At 48.1% G+C, this 12,014-nt stretch overlaps 1 protein-coding gene across 1 annotated transcript in view; it reads right to left on the reverse strand.

The window, feature by feature from the left end:
* Window positions 1-6,355: 6,355 nt before the first annotated feature.
* Window positions 6,356-12,014, reverse strand: part of LOC139101309 (trichohyalin-like) — a 13,722-nt gene continuing 8,063 nt past the window's right edge. Inside the window, exons 3-4 of the mRNA XM_070654341.1 lie at window positions 7,171-7,238; window positions 6,356-6,690 (exon numbers count right to left, since the gene is read on the reverse strand). Coding sequence (XP_070510442.1) covers window positions 6,390-6,690; window positions 7,171-7,238 — 369 coding nt within the window. The 3' untranslated portion in view covers window positions 6,356-6,389. The remainder of the gene's footprint in view (window positions 6,691-7,170; window positions 7,239-12,014) is intronic.

Raw genomic sequence — 12,014 nt, forward strand, 5'->3', positions numbered from 1 at the left:
GCGCGTTGACCCTCGTCGAGTAACATCGTTTGACGAGACCGAGAGACGCTCCCTTTTTGATCTCGTTAAAGAGACTCGCTACCTTCGCCGAAGACGTAAAGAATGCGATAAGACGTATCAAAAAAAATTTTACAGGCCGGAGAACCCTCGTCTGTTCCGATATAAAAAATTGACCTCAGTGATAAATTACGCGGAATCGGAAGATGAGTCAAATCAAGAAGGGAAAAAAATAACTCGCACTACAGGGTAATACAAGGAAGTATGATTGTGCGGAAGAGCAGCCGCTTCTTGACGACTTCAGGAGATAGTGGAGTAAATTGAAATGAGTGTGGAAGTGAGTCAGCAAACGACTGCTTAGTTTAAAATCTGATTCAGCTTCTAATTCCATTCACTCGTCATCGTCATAACATTGCCATTTTGATAACGGCCGTGATAAAAAAAAGGCAGATCGAATTTTGAACCGAGTATGCAGTTATCTTTGTAGAAAAAAACCCTAAATAAATCCTGTCCGAAACGCAGTCTAAATTAAAAATTTGAGATAATTTCGATTGAAAACCGAGGCGCGCCATGAAATTTAATTCAATTAATAATACTGGAGACGCGCTAAAAAAAAAATATCTAAAAGAACTCGTTCGCGAAGAGATGCGAAAAAACGTAACATAGATTGCGGCGATCGCGACGTGTTGCGGCAATAAGATACGTACTACTTTGTGGTGCAACTTTTTTTTAGCATCGCTTGACGCTTCTTCGATCTTGTTAGCAACTTCGAATGGCCGTTCTCTTGTACGCTCGGCTGCTCGCGCGATATTCAGCAATTTTTACAGAAACTCTCATTCGACAGTGCGGCGTGTATCATTTGCGCTTTGCTATTAAATAGTTTTATTTGCTGTTAATCGACGAAAGAGAACCGTGTAAGAAATTTCCGCAACCCACGCGCCGTTGTGATATTATCGCCGAGTTTTAACACGGATTTATCGTTGCGTTTCGCGAATGTCGTACGCGAGACCGTTACACACTCTGCAAAGTATGACAACGTAAATTGCGGCGACAATCTCTATTCGCGGCATTTCCCAGAGCTTAGACGGAAATTCACGCGCGCTTGCTTAACGATCGGCTCGAAATCCAGTAGCGTTTCGCAAACCGCGGCGAAACGATGGGAATCGGCGAAGACGACGACGATGACTGTGACGACGGCGATTGGATTAGATCGCCGTGAATTGTTAAATCACGCGGGAACAACGACAATGGGGCATTGCGTATTTGTATTGCGTAACGCTTTCATCCGTAAACTCTACGGTGGCGAACCAGCCAATTTCCCGTAATCTGTCAACCGGCAAACAATCGCGCTCTCTCGTGTAATTGCCGGGATGATATTTTTTCGCTTGGCGAGATGCTAAGTGTAGCGTGTAGAATTATGTGACTTACCGATCAGCGTGGATTCAGCGGAGTTGAAGAGTTCTGCCGGTGACTGTAACATAAAAAAAAAAAATATTGTAGACATGTAAATTAATTAATAAAATTAATATAAAAAAAAGGTAAAAGTTTTTATTTATTAAAGATTTTATTTTAACAAATTTATGCTTACCTAAGAGTTGCTCCGCCGATGCAAGATGCCCGTCCCGGGCCTGCTCCTCCTCTCAGATGGGACGTGTCGAGTCCTCCTTCCGCGCACTGGAAACTCGCGAACACCCCGACCCGTGATTTTAATACCGCGGAAATTACTCAACGATCACTCGCGCGTTCCATGGTTCGGCACTCGCGATTAAAAGAAAGTCGCGTGTCGAAAAACTACGCCCGAATACTCAGCGGATCTCTCGGGACGACCGACGAACCGGCTGCGGTTCGTATATATTAATATCGGCGGTGACGACCTCGTTGACGACGGCGGATGCAACCGCGTCGATCTGTAACATAAAGAAATATCGAGTGGTTAATCGTGGTTATCTTGCCGGAAGGGTTTTTGTTAAACGGAAGTGTGAATTACTTTCGGTACGGAGACATGTGCTCGTTGCGCGGTGTGTAGTACGTGTGTACTTGCGCGACCGCTGGAGAAGGACAGAGCGAGAGTGCGAGTGGTGGGGGAATATACCTAGCGCACGGCACGTAGGCTCGCACTCGCTCACTCTGTCCGTCCCCCCGCCTCCCCCCGACCCTCCCGCGCCTATCTATTCGTTATTCTCGTACGATTTAATTGTAATATTTAATTTAGTATGTCCAGACAAAGACGGTACTTCCACCTCGATCTCGAAAATCGCGGAGACCGTCTTTGCCTGGAAATATGAATTAAATATTAAAATTAATCCAAATCTCAAAATCGTCGATTTGATAATCGACACATTAATTATTAAAATCAAACTTCTAAATCAGGCGACACACCAATTTTTTTTACTTAAGATAAATACGTATTCTACTTTGCCTAATAAGATTAAAGCTCGTTTATTAAATGTTGAGATATTTAAAACCTCTATTAAACGGTATAATGAGAGATTTCCATAAAAAGGATTATGTATAAAAGCGATGCGTGAGGTGGACCCCCATAATGATGTAACACGTCGGTCGGCGATGTCCAAACTCGACAGAAATTAAAACCAAGGACGTTCCACTTTCCACCCACTCGGAAACCATAGTGATTTGCTCGTATTATAATTTTTACGATTTTATCCGCGTCGTCAAAACGCGCGGAGTGAATCGCGCTGAGGCGCAAGGCGATATATAAATTCGAAATGCATGCAAAAAGTAAGGCTATCACGCGCGATATCGTCGTGGCTGAATTTCATGCGCGTTACCAAATATAGGAGCTACGCGGGGCTCGTTTTATTTAAGTATAACCGTATAAGGGATTCGTGCACGTAACATTTCAGTCACAGATGGTTCGTCCTTTACAAAAGCGTGCGTCATTTTTTTGTTAAACGCGTGCATTTCTGCCGGTCGAGATGCGGTTTGAATTTTCGAACGCGATCGGGTTCGATCATCGACCGTATTAAAAAAGAATAAAACGTTTCGAAGTACTGAAAGTTAAATTAACTTTTCGAGAAACTCGCGGAAAAGATCGAGCCAGCGTAGGGCGCATAAACTTAAGAGGCGATTCTACCTCGCCGAGATTGATACGGCGCGCTCTCGAGAGGTAGTTCCTGATCCCGGCCGCGATCTGATCAGCTGCTATTTAATCTCAGCATGCCTGCAATTGTCAGCTGCTTGTGCCTCCGTTGTTGGCACGGCCGCGCATACATAGAAACCGACTGGGCTATCGCGGGCGATTATTACAGGCTCCTAGGCAGGAAGAGGGTATCGAGGGCGGTACGTGTGCTCCTGTGGGGTAACAGCTTCTCTTGGCGAGCAACAATAAGAAGACCCATATTGAATAAACCCACGTCCACCGCAGATCGAACGAGGCGCGTGTATTCTGTTAAGCGGCGTACGGAGGACTCTGCGGGCGAGGCTCGGGCCGCCGGTATTGCTGGCACTGACAGCCAGGTGAGCCAGGCCGAGCAGAGGTGGTGGTACACGGCACGACCATCGGCTACACGCCGCTTTTAAATGTGTGAGTGCGGTTCTTAGTGCCGGTGGACCTCTTACACTCCGCTTACTTCGAGTCGGGCGTCAGTGACTTCGCGTCCGCTGATCCGATCGGATCCTCTCCAAAAAGCGCGCGTGTTCTTCCGCAGGCCAGAAGGCAGTCGTGCGAAATTAACTGGACCCTGATCGTCCGGAGAACGGCGTCGAACGTACGGGGAAAAATTAAAGTGCTTCTTTTTCTTATGGATATTTTTCTCTTTGCTCGCTCTTCGGGGTACGTGCCTTTTTCATAAAATTAAAAAAAAAAAAATCTCTCGCGATAAATATTTGAAAAGTAACTGAGTTATATATATTATACAGTTCGTGCGCGTTTGCTTTTTAATTTAATTCCGCTTCGTTTGTAAGCTCGCAGAAAACGAATGGCTGCGTAAAATTGCAAAATTAATACGCGACTGTTTTTTATCGCATGTCATCGTAGATCACAATTGCGCGGGCCGTTCCGATTAGCGATCGCTTCTGCAATTAAATGCGCGTAATGACGTTCGTCGAGGTAACGCACCTTCTCGCAGATCCGCAGAGCGTTTCCGCGATCGAACTTTACGGGCGGAGAGCACTTTGAACCATCGCCTACCCGTCTGTTTTCAGACCACCGCGATGCAGCGCGACCTGGGCCGACAAGGTGTTTGAAGGATATCCCCGCGGGATTTCTCTCTGCCTCTTTCTCTGGCCTTCGCCTCTCCTCGCGGGATACGGTAGGTCCTGTTCGTAAGCTACCAGGATGCAGACCCAGTTACCGAGGCGTCTGAAGACACCCCGCGGCCCGCACGGCTCGGCATAAAGCAATAAAAGCTCCCGCGCCACAAGATATATCTTGCGAGGCTCGCGTAAGAAACGGCGAAAGAAAGCCGACTGCACCGGTAAATCATAAACGCCACGGGGATCGAACCCCACGGGAGATAACTGCCTTCGCGTCAGGAGATAGAGAAAAAGGGAGAAAGAGCGAGAGAGCAGCAGCGACTCGGTTAACCGAGTGGGATTCATCGTTTGATCGCACGTCCGTCGAATCCATCCATCCTCGGATGCCTCGGCGGGGCTCGAAAACTAAGCAGCCCGGAAGAGGAGCCCGTTTGTCGTTTATCATCGCGAGCGGGAACATCCGGAAAAAGCACCTCGGCCGGAGAGACGATCTTCATCGTTCATTTCCCGCTGGCCGGCGTACAAACGTCGCTGGGACATCCCGATAGCTTCCCCGGAAAGATACGTCAATTCTAGCGCCTCGCGGGTGCATCGCCATCGTGACAGTCTAATTGTAAAAGCCGCCAAGAAGTAAGAGATTGAGGATACCGTGGTAATTTTGCCGTGGATCGACCGCGGAAAGAGATGGTCAGCCGCACGTGTGAAGAGTGTAATGCGAACGGTGTCAAATTCGCGGCAGAGGATCGACATCGATCGCCTTGACAAGTGTCGTCGACTAGAGATCGTCTCGATTTTTTTTTTCTTTTCGTAATCTTCGAATCTCACTACGTGCTGTTGCTCCGAGCAACAGTTTAATGTCTAGTGAACAAAGTTTTCACGTAATATTTATTTTGCAACGAGCCGAGATCAACGAGCCGGCTTTAACACACGATGAAAATCAATTTTACGCCGTTCGATAAGGGAAACAATCGATTTTATCGCGCAAGATAAAGATCTAAGCGTAACCGATTGTTTGCGTGCTCCGTATGCAATCGGATCTCGTTTTCTCCTTCGCGTGCGGGAAAATTTTTGCGTTAGAATCACGTTTACGAAGTGTTGAAAATAACTCAGCGCCGAGAGGGTTAATGTTGCTATCATTGCGCCGCGAGACGGAAAGTGACGGTCGCCGAGCGGCCGCGACGGAGTGACATAATTGAAGAAGAAAGTGCCAGCGCATCCGAGTCCGTTATTAAGCGGTAATGAGAGAGTGCCGAAGGGGAAACGAAGATGCCTTCGAAAGCAAGTGTCGTAGTCGCTCGACCACCACAGGGATTAAATGACCCTAAGCCCTCGAGGTTCTCAGCGTTGCCTTGAAGAGGACTCGTTCTGCTCGAATCAACCGCGTCGCGTCAGTTTCCTGATCCCTAGCTTTGTGGTCTCCGGCTTATTCGAACTGTGCGATCGCCTCTCGATGTTCTCTGCCGTTCGTGCGGTGACGCGGCTGCGAAACGTGTGAGATATCATGTCGTCGAACGGCGAATTCTCGACCATGTCCAGCGAGGAGATACCTTCGCTGCCGAAATCCCTGCCGAGCTCGAGGGAGGCCACCGCCGAGGGTGGTTCGGGATCCAGCGGCGCATACATGCCGCTACGAGAGTTCCTGGACCGATTTTCGTTACCAAGGGTCGTCAGACTCGAAGGCACCGGCGGCAGGCCGGTGCTCCTGTACAAACAGCAACAGCAATCTCTGAGAGTGACGGCGAGCCTGCTGATACACCGGTACCGGCACGACGTCAAGGTGGGACCGGAGATCGTCATCCCGGAGGGTTATCCAGGTGAGAGTTTTCCTTAAATCGTTCGATGCGGAACGACCATTGTGCTCGGTCGCGCCGAGAAAATTACGGTCGGTTCAGCCTCCGATGTTATTGCTCTTCGCGGAGAATTATTCCAGAAAACGGAATGTTTCGCAAGAACTATCACTTCTTGCGCGCACTTCGATACAATAAACAGTTAACGTTACAAAATAAAGATCCTTGGTTCGCGATTAATTAAAGTTACGTTACGATTTTTTTTTTTTTTCTTCCAAGAAAAATAACGCAGAAATCGAGATTTACTTTAAATATGATTTTTAAAAGCGTGAGAATTTTTTTCAGATATTCTTTCAACATTTTTTTATTATTTAATATTTTGGCCTTTGGTTATTTGAATTGGCACTGACGCAATCGCTTTTTTAATGGCCCGTGTCCTGTGTGCGATAGTCGGCGCGTAGAACGTAAATTATGCTCGGCAGAGCGAACGGTAACGGTTGTGGAGATAATCCGGCTGGAATCATCGGAACAGGTTACAGACTCCATCGAGTTCACGCTCGCGTTTGCGTTGGCAATCGCGTGGACGTGCGAGAAGCTGCAAGAAAAATGATAATGCTTTGACTGCTCTCTCTTTCTCTCTCTCTCATTCTTTCTTCTTCTCTTTTTCTTTCCTTTTCTCTTTTCTCTCTCCCTCGATGAAGACGGGGAAGCTCGTTCTCCGCCTCTTTATCCCTTTCTAGAAGAAGGAGAGCCTCTTCGTCATACGATTAATACTCCGACTCGTTCTTTTTCGTCTCAATCGTAAACCACTTTGTGGCGAAGTAAGTCGCGAAGCTCGCTGCACGGCGGAGGCCGCCGTTCTTCTGCGTGCGCGCTATCCACCGCGACTTATATTGGTTTCTGGCATCAGAAATGGAAATTACGAGGCAATAAAGCGTGGTAATGCGGACCTATTAGATCGAATGGACGGGAGGTAAAGTGGGGAATGTTTAAGCTCGATAGTGGCTCGACAGCTTCAAGAGAGAACCGTCAGCTAACGACGTCTGGCTTTTTCACGCCCGCGAGGAGCTATTCAATATATCGGCATTTTTCTTCAGCCCTTTCTCTCCACCTGCGTCGTACGCCTCTCTTCTGTTTCGTTTCCCTTCGGCACCACTTCCTCTTCCACCACCTCGTTCGCATCCTCGTCCTCATCCTCCTTCTGCGAGACGTGAAATTGGCGTCGCGCTCGACTCGCCACTAACTGGCCTCTAATAAACAGCACTTCGTATTTTAATGAAAATGTTGCTGGCGAGACGACGCATGGCGATTATGACTCAAACGTGTTAAGTGGCCGATGGCTGCAGACCCGAACGAGAGTTGCCATTTAATCCGCATTTCACCTCATGGTATTTTCTCAATGAAACGCAAAGCGATTACGTTCGCGCCGCCCGAATACCAGCCGCTTTCTGACGAATCGCGAAATCCATTACGGAAACACGTTCGAGTTTCAATTGACGTCAGAGCTGATGAAATTTCGTCGTGCAATTTCTTATTTTTTTTCTTTTTTTTTTCCCCTCCCGTTCGATAACGCTCCGGTCGAGTCACGCGAGAAACATGTCGCTGTCGAATGAATGATTTCCACGCGGAACGCGTCGATGATTCACGGGCGCGGGCGATTACGAACGGTCGAGCCGCCAGCTTTTCTAGCTTCGCCTAGATCAGCCTTGAAGCTACTTAGGATGACTTGACGGTGAATGACAACTCACCGTTACTTTTCCCTTTCGGTTTCACTACCTGGTTGTTCTTTTTGCGCTCTTCCCGCTCGAGCGCACGCTCACGTGTTTGAAATTAAAATTCGCAAGGTGGAGTGCGACGAAGTCGGTAAGCAGAGAACAGACGACGATAAAAGAAAGACGGTAACTTGGCGCGCTACCTGACGAAGTCGCGCGATCGTAATTACTTTCGGAGGCGAACGAGTCGCGCACGTTGCTCGGCGGAGGAAGTCGGGGGACACTTTAAATTGAGCGAAGCGAGCGCGTACGCGTAGTCCCCGTCGGCTGCGTCGTAAATTCGCACTCGGATCCGCGGGACTAGCCGCATGTACGATACTAACAGTAAATTGAGCCGGGGAAGACGTTACTCCACGCCCACGAATTCGCCACGTAGCGCCGCGACGTAAGTCTCACGCGCGAAGAGGCAGCCGGAGGTAGTGAAAAAGACGCGGCTCCGCCGATCAGATGTCTTTCGCGACGAATTAGTTCCGCGTTTTAAACGCTCGAACCACGCGCGCGGCGCAGAACCCTCGGCCCGTTCCTCGCGACGATAAAGAAGCGTCGCCGGACGTTTACTATTGACCGCCCCGGCGCAAAAAGCTGGACAGGATGGGCATGCAGATCAAATAACGGGCCGTTCGCGCGAGGCGAATGAGAAGTCACGCGGCGTTATCGTCCGTACGTTTTCCCTCGTTGGCGGATACGACGACGAGCGACTTTCCCCCCGGCCTACGACTGTCTCTCATTTCCCTCCATTCGCTTGCGCGGCGAAAACTGCGGAATTGCTTTTCCTTATGGCCGGCGGCTTCGTTTGCTCATCATTTTATGAACCATCGGACTAGAAAACGCGGGACTCTTTCCAACAAGCACGCTGCATGGGAAACTGAAAGCTCCTTAGCGCGCCGAAGCTGCGCGCGTTTCGAGTTACCTATCTAAATTCCGACCGACGTGCCGCGATAAATCTCGCCGCTTTACAGAACAAAACTGTTTCCTTCTTCGCTGCTCGCGCGCACTTCCCCGGGACATTTTTCCCTCCGTCGTCGCCGCGTGGAATTTCAACCGGCGCGGCACGATTCCGAGGCCGGAGTGACTTTCGTCATCCGGCTTAATCCCATTTATACGGCGGGGCACACGTGCGTGAAATGCGCAATCGCCGATCCCCTGCATCGCCGCGCGAAACCGCATTGCGATTTCGTCGGCGCGGCGTGACACAATTCGGCCGCCCGGCTTCCGTTCGCCCGACGCGAAAATCATTTGCGGAGTTAACGAGATCGCAGACCGGCTTTCGTCATACGCTTTCTTCTATCGTTAACGCACGATTTTCCGTACTGCCGTAATATAGTATCGCGAACGTAGCAGCTTTAACGAACGATCGTCCGTCCGAGTGTCCGCGAAATGAAATTCTCGTTGGAGGTATACGCAACTTGAACCCTCAACCGGGATAAAATTACTAGGGGAAGATTCAGACGCGCGCGCTCGATTCCACGGGCTGATAAGGACGATGGACGATATCGCACAAATCACCGGCCGCGGCTTAACTGCTATTCGCGCAAGCATCGCGACGGGAAAGGGCCGACGACTCTCCTCTACGCGGGCTCCAGTTTACAGTAATTTATTAGGCGTGTAAACTTGAAGAGAACGCATGACTCTCGCCGACATCCTCCTCTCTCTCGCGTGAGAGATACGGGTACTCTCTCATTCTGTTCCGTTCTTTTATTTTGTTCCCCTTTATTTTCGTTCTTTCTTTTCTTTCCTTTTTTTTTTTTTTTTTTTATTCCGTTCTTTTCTTCTCGGTGGCCGTTGCACCGATAACATTCCTACGATGAGGGATGATGGTGCCGGTAGCCCCTAAAGTTTTATGGAGTGGTTTACAAGATAATCGCGTACCCGCTCATTTGGCGCGAAGGAACCACCTTTCGACAATCGGTCGTTAGCCCGCGGCGAGCATTCGCGATGCACCGTTGCGATCCGGTCGCGTAAAAAAGGGAAGGTAAAACGATTTCGCGCTGCCGACGGAGGAAAGGCGGATCACCGTAAAAAGTTGAGCGCGAGTGACGGATAGCACGATGTGCGAAACGATCAGGCCTAGCGGGACATCGTCCTGTTCTCGCACGTTACACGCCGAGGCAAAAATTAGAGTTTACTGAACCCTTTGATTGCAAATGCAACACCATTCTGTCGTAAAATAAATATTTACGACACTTGTATTTTTTATTTTCCAAAGCGATAAGAAAAAAAAAAAATAAAAATAAAAAAATAATAAAAAAAATTCCACTGATTGCAAGTATGAAAAAGTATAAAAATCGGTCTCGCGCGGCCTCCCCCATACGGGAGATATTGGCGATCGCTTTCGCGAGTGTCGTGGTAGATCGGCGATTTCGCGCGAGAAGAGAAGGACTCTTCCCAGACGGAGAAGCGAAGAATGAATTGCGTGCAGTATCGCGATCGTGATTGCGGGCCGGGGAATCGTATAGATCGGCTTATCCGACGCGGCCGTACGGTTTTACTGCCAACTGTCCGACCCGGCGCAGATGTCTCAGACCTCTCTCTCTTTCCCTCTATACGTATACGTACATGCAGAGAGAAAGAGAAAGAGAGAAAGATGTGCACGTGCACCTATACGTACATAGATATGTATATATATCGTTATTTGCTCGCACAAACCTCTCGAACGAGGTCTTCCGACGAGGCAAGAATGTTGCGCGGGCCAGACGCGCCCTCGGCGATGACCGGCCTCCCTCGGTTTTAAATAACGGTCATTATGTGCCGGGGTATAACTCTCTGGGATATCGCGCGTCGACCGGCGTCGGCTGTGCGGAACCGATCCTACGACAAAGGAAAGACAGAAGCGAGGAAGGATTCAATCTATTCGGCCATCCGCGCGACCACAAGCCGGTTGTCTAATTTCTACAAAACGATAAAATCTAAAAGCGACCGGCCAATAAATCTCTCCTGGCTCCGCGTCCTCCTCGCGCTCTATCGCCGTGTTCTACGGTCTATTACCAATATCACCCGATTGGTACCGCTAATCCAACGCTACCGGCTCTTGCCGATATACCTTTCAGCCGCGATTTGTCACGACGACAAATTCTTCACCGCGCTTCTATTTTCGATCTCCCAGCTTTTTTCATTTTTTTTTTTTTTTATTATCGCGAAGAGATTGAAACGAATCGACGTTATTTAATAGACTGCAGCAGTATTTTATTACAATTTTAGAGTTAAAAATATTTTCCATTGTGGACAATTGGCTTTTAGCAAATATCTCATAAATATATATCGCTATTGATGGAGTACAGGCATGCACTCGGCCGTACCGCGGCGAGTATCATCGATAACATAGTCCGGGAACCATATACTATTGTCACGGTTCGATTCACGTTCGAGTAATATTATATCCCGAATGATTGGCCTCTCGCGGCGTAACGTGAATTATGCACAATAAAGATTCCAGCCGCGAGATGTAGGCTGTGGTCTCCCTTACTTAATGCCCCGGCTAAACACATATATCGCGTATCGCGATATCACAATATTTATCAGAAATGTCACGCCGATCGCCGGTGATCTCTCGCATCGAAGTACCGGCGATAATTTAGTGGAGATTTTTAGTGAAGGAAAATCTGTTATCTCTTTAACGCGCTGTCTCGATCGAAAAAGAATTTCTTCAAAAACTACATTCCGAAGCAAGCGAAAAATTTAAAGGATTTCCAGACGTGTTCGAACAAAAATATAACAGCTACGTCATACCGAGCCACGTGCACCGATAGCGAGGCATTACGTTCCGTCGAAAGGAAACTTTCCTTTCGTGCCGTAAAACAGGACAAGAATTAGGATGACTTGAAACGTGTCGCAATGCATTTAACGCAGCTTCTACGCGCGCACCTGAACGCGTGGGTCAACGTCCGGTTCCTTGCGTGCTACAATCCTTTCCAGATTCTTTGATCATCATCAAGGCGGCGTAATACGAGCACAAACGAGACGTTTCGAAATTCTATTTTAACTCAATTGTTACTGAATTAACTTTGTAAGTTACTTTAAAAAATATATAATTTTTTAGAGAAAAAAAAAAAAACGTTTTATACATTTAAATGATTTACTTTTTTAATTTTTTTTCTTTTTTTTTTTTTCGTGGTAAACATCAAGCTTGAGTGTAATAATCCCACCGACGAGATGTTAGATCTCTGATATAATCTAAGATTCCGGAAACGTGGTATCTCTACACGAGTCTATCCCAAGCAACGCCCGATTAAATTCTGACACGTGC

This window comes from Cardiocondyla obscurior, linkage group LG03, assembly GCF_019399895.1.
Source record: "Cardiocondyla obscurior isolate alpha-2009 linkage group LG03, Cobs3.1, whole genome shotgun sequence".
Classification (NCBI taxonomy): domain Eukaryota; kingdom Metazoa; phylum Arthropoda; class Insecta; order Hymenoptera; family Formicidae; genus Cardiocondyla; species Cardiocondyla obscurior.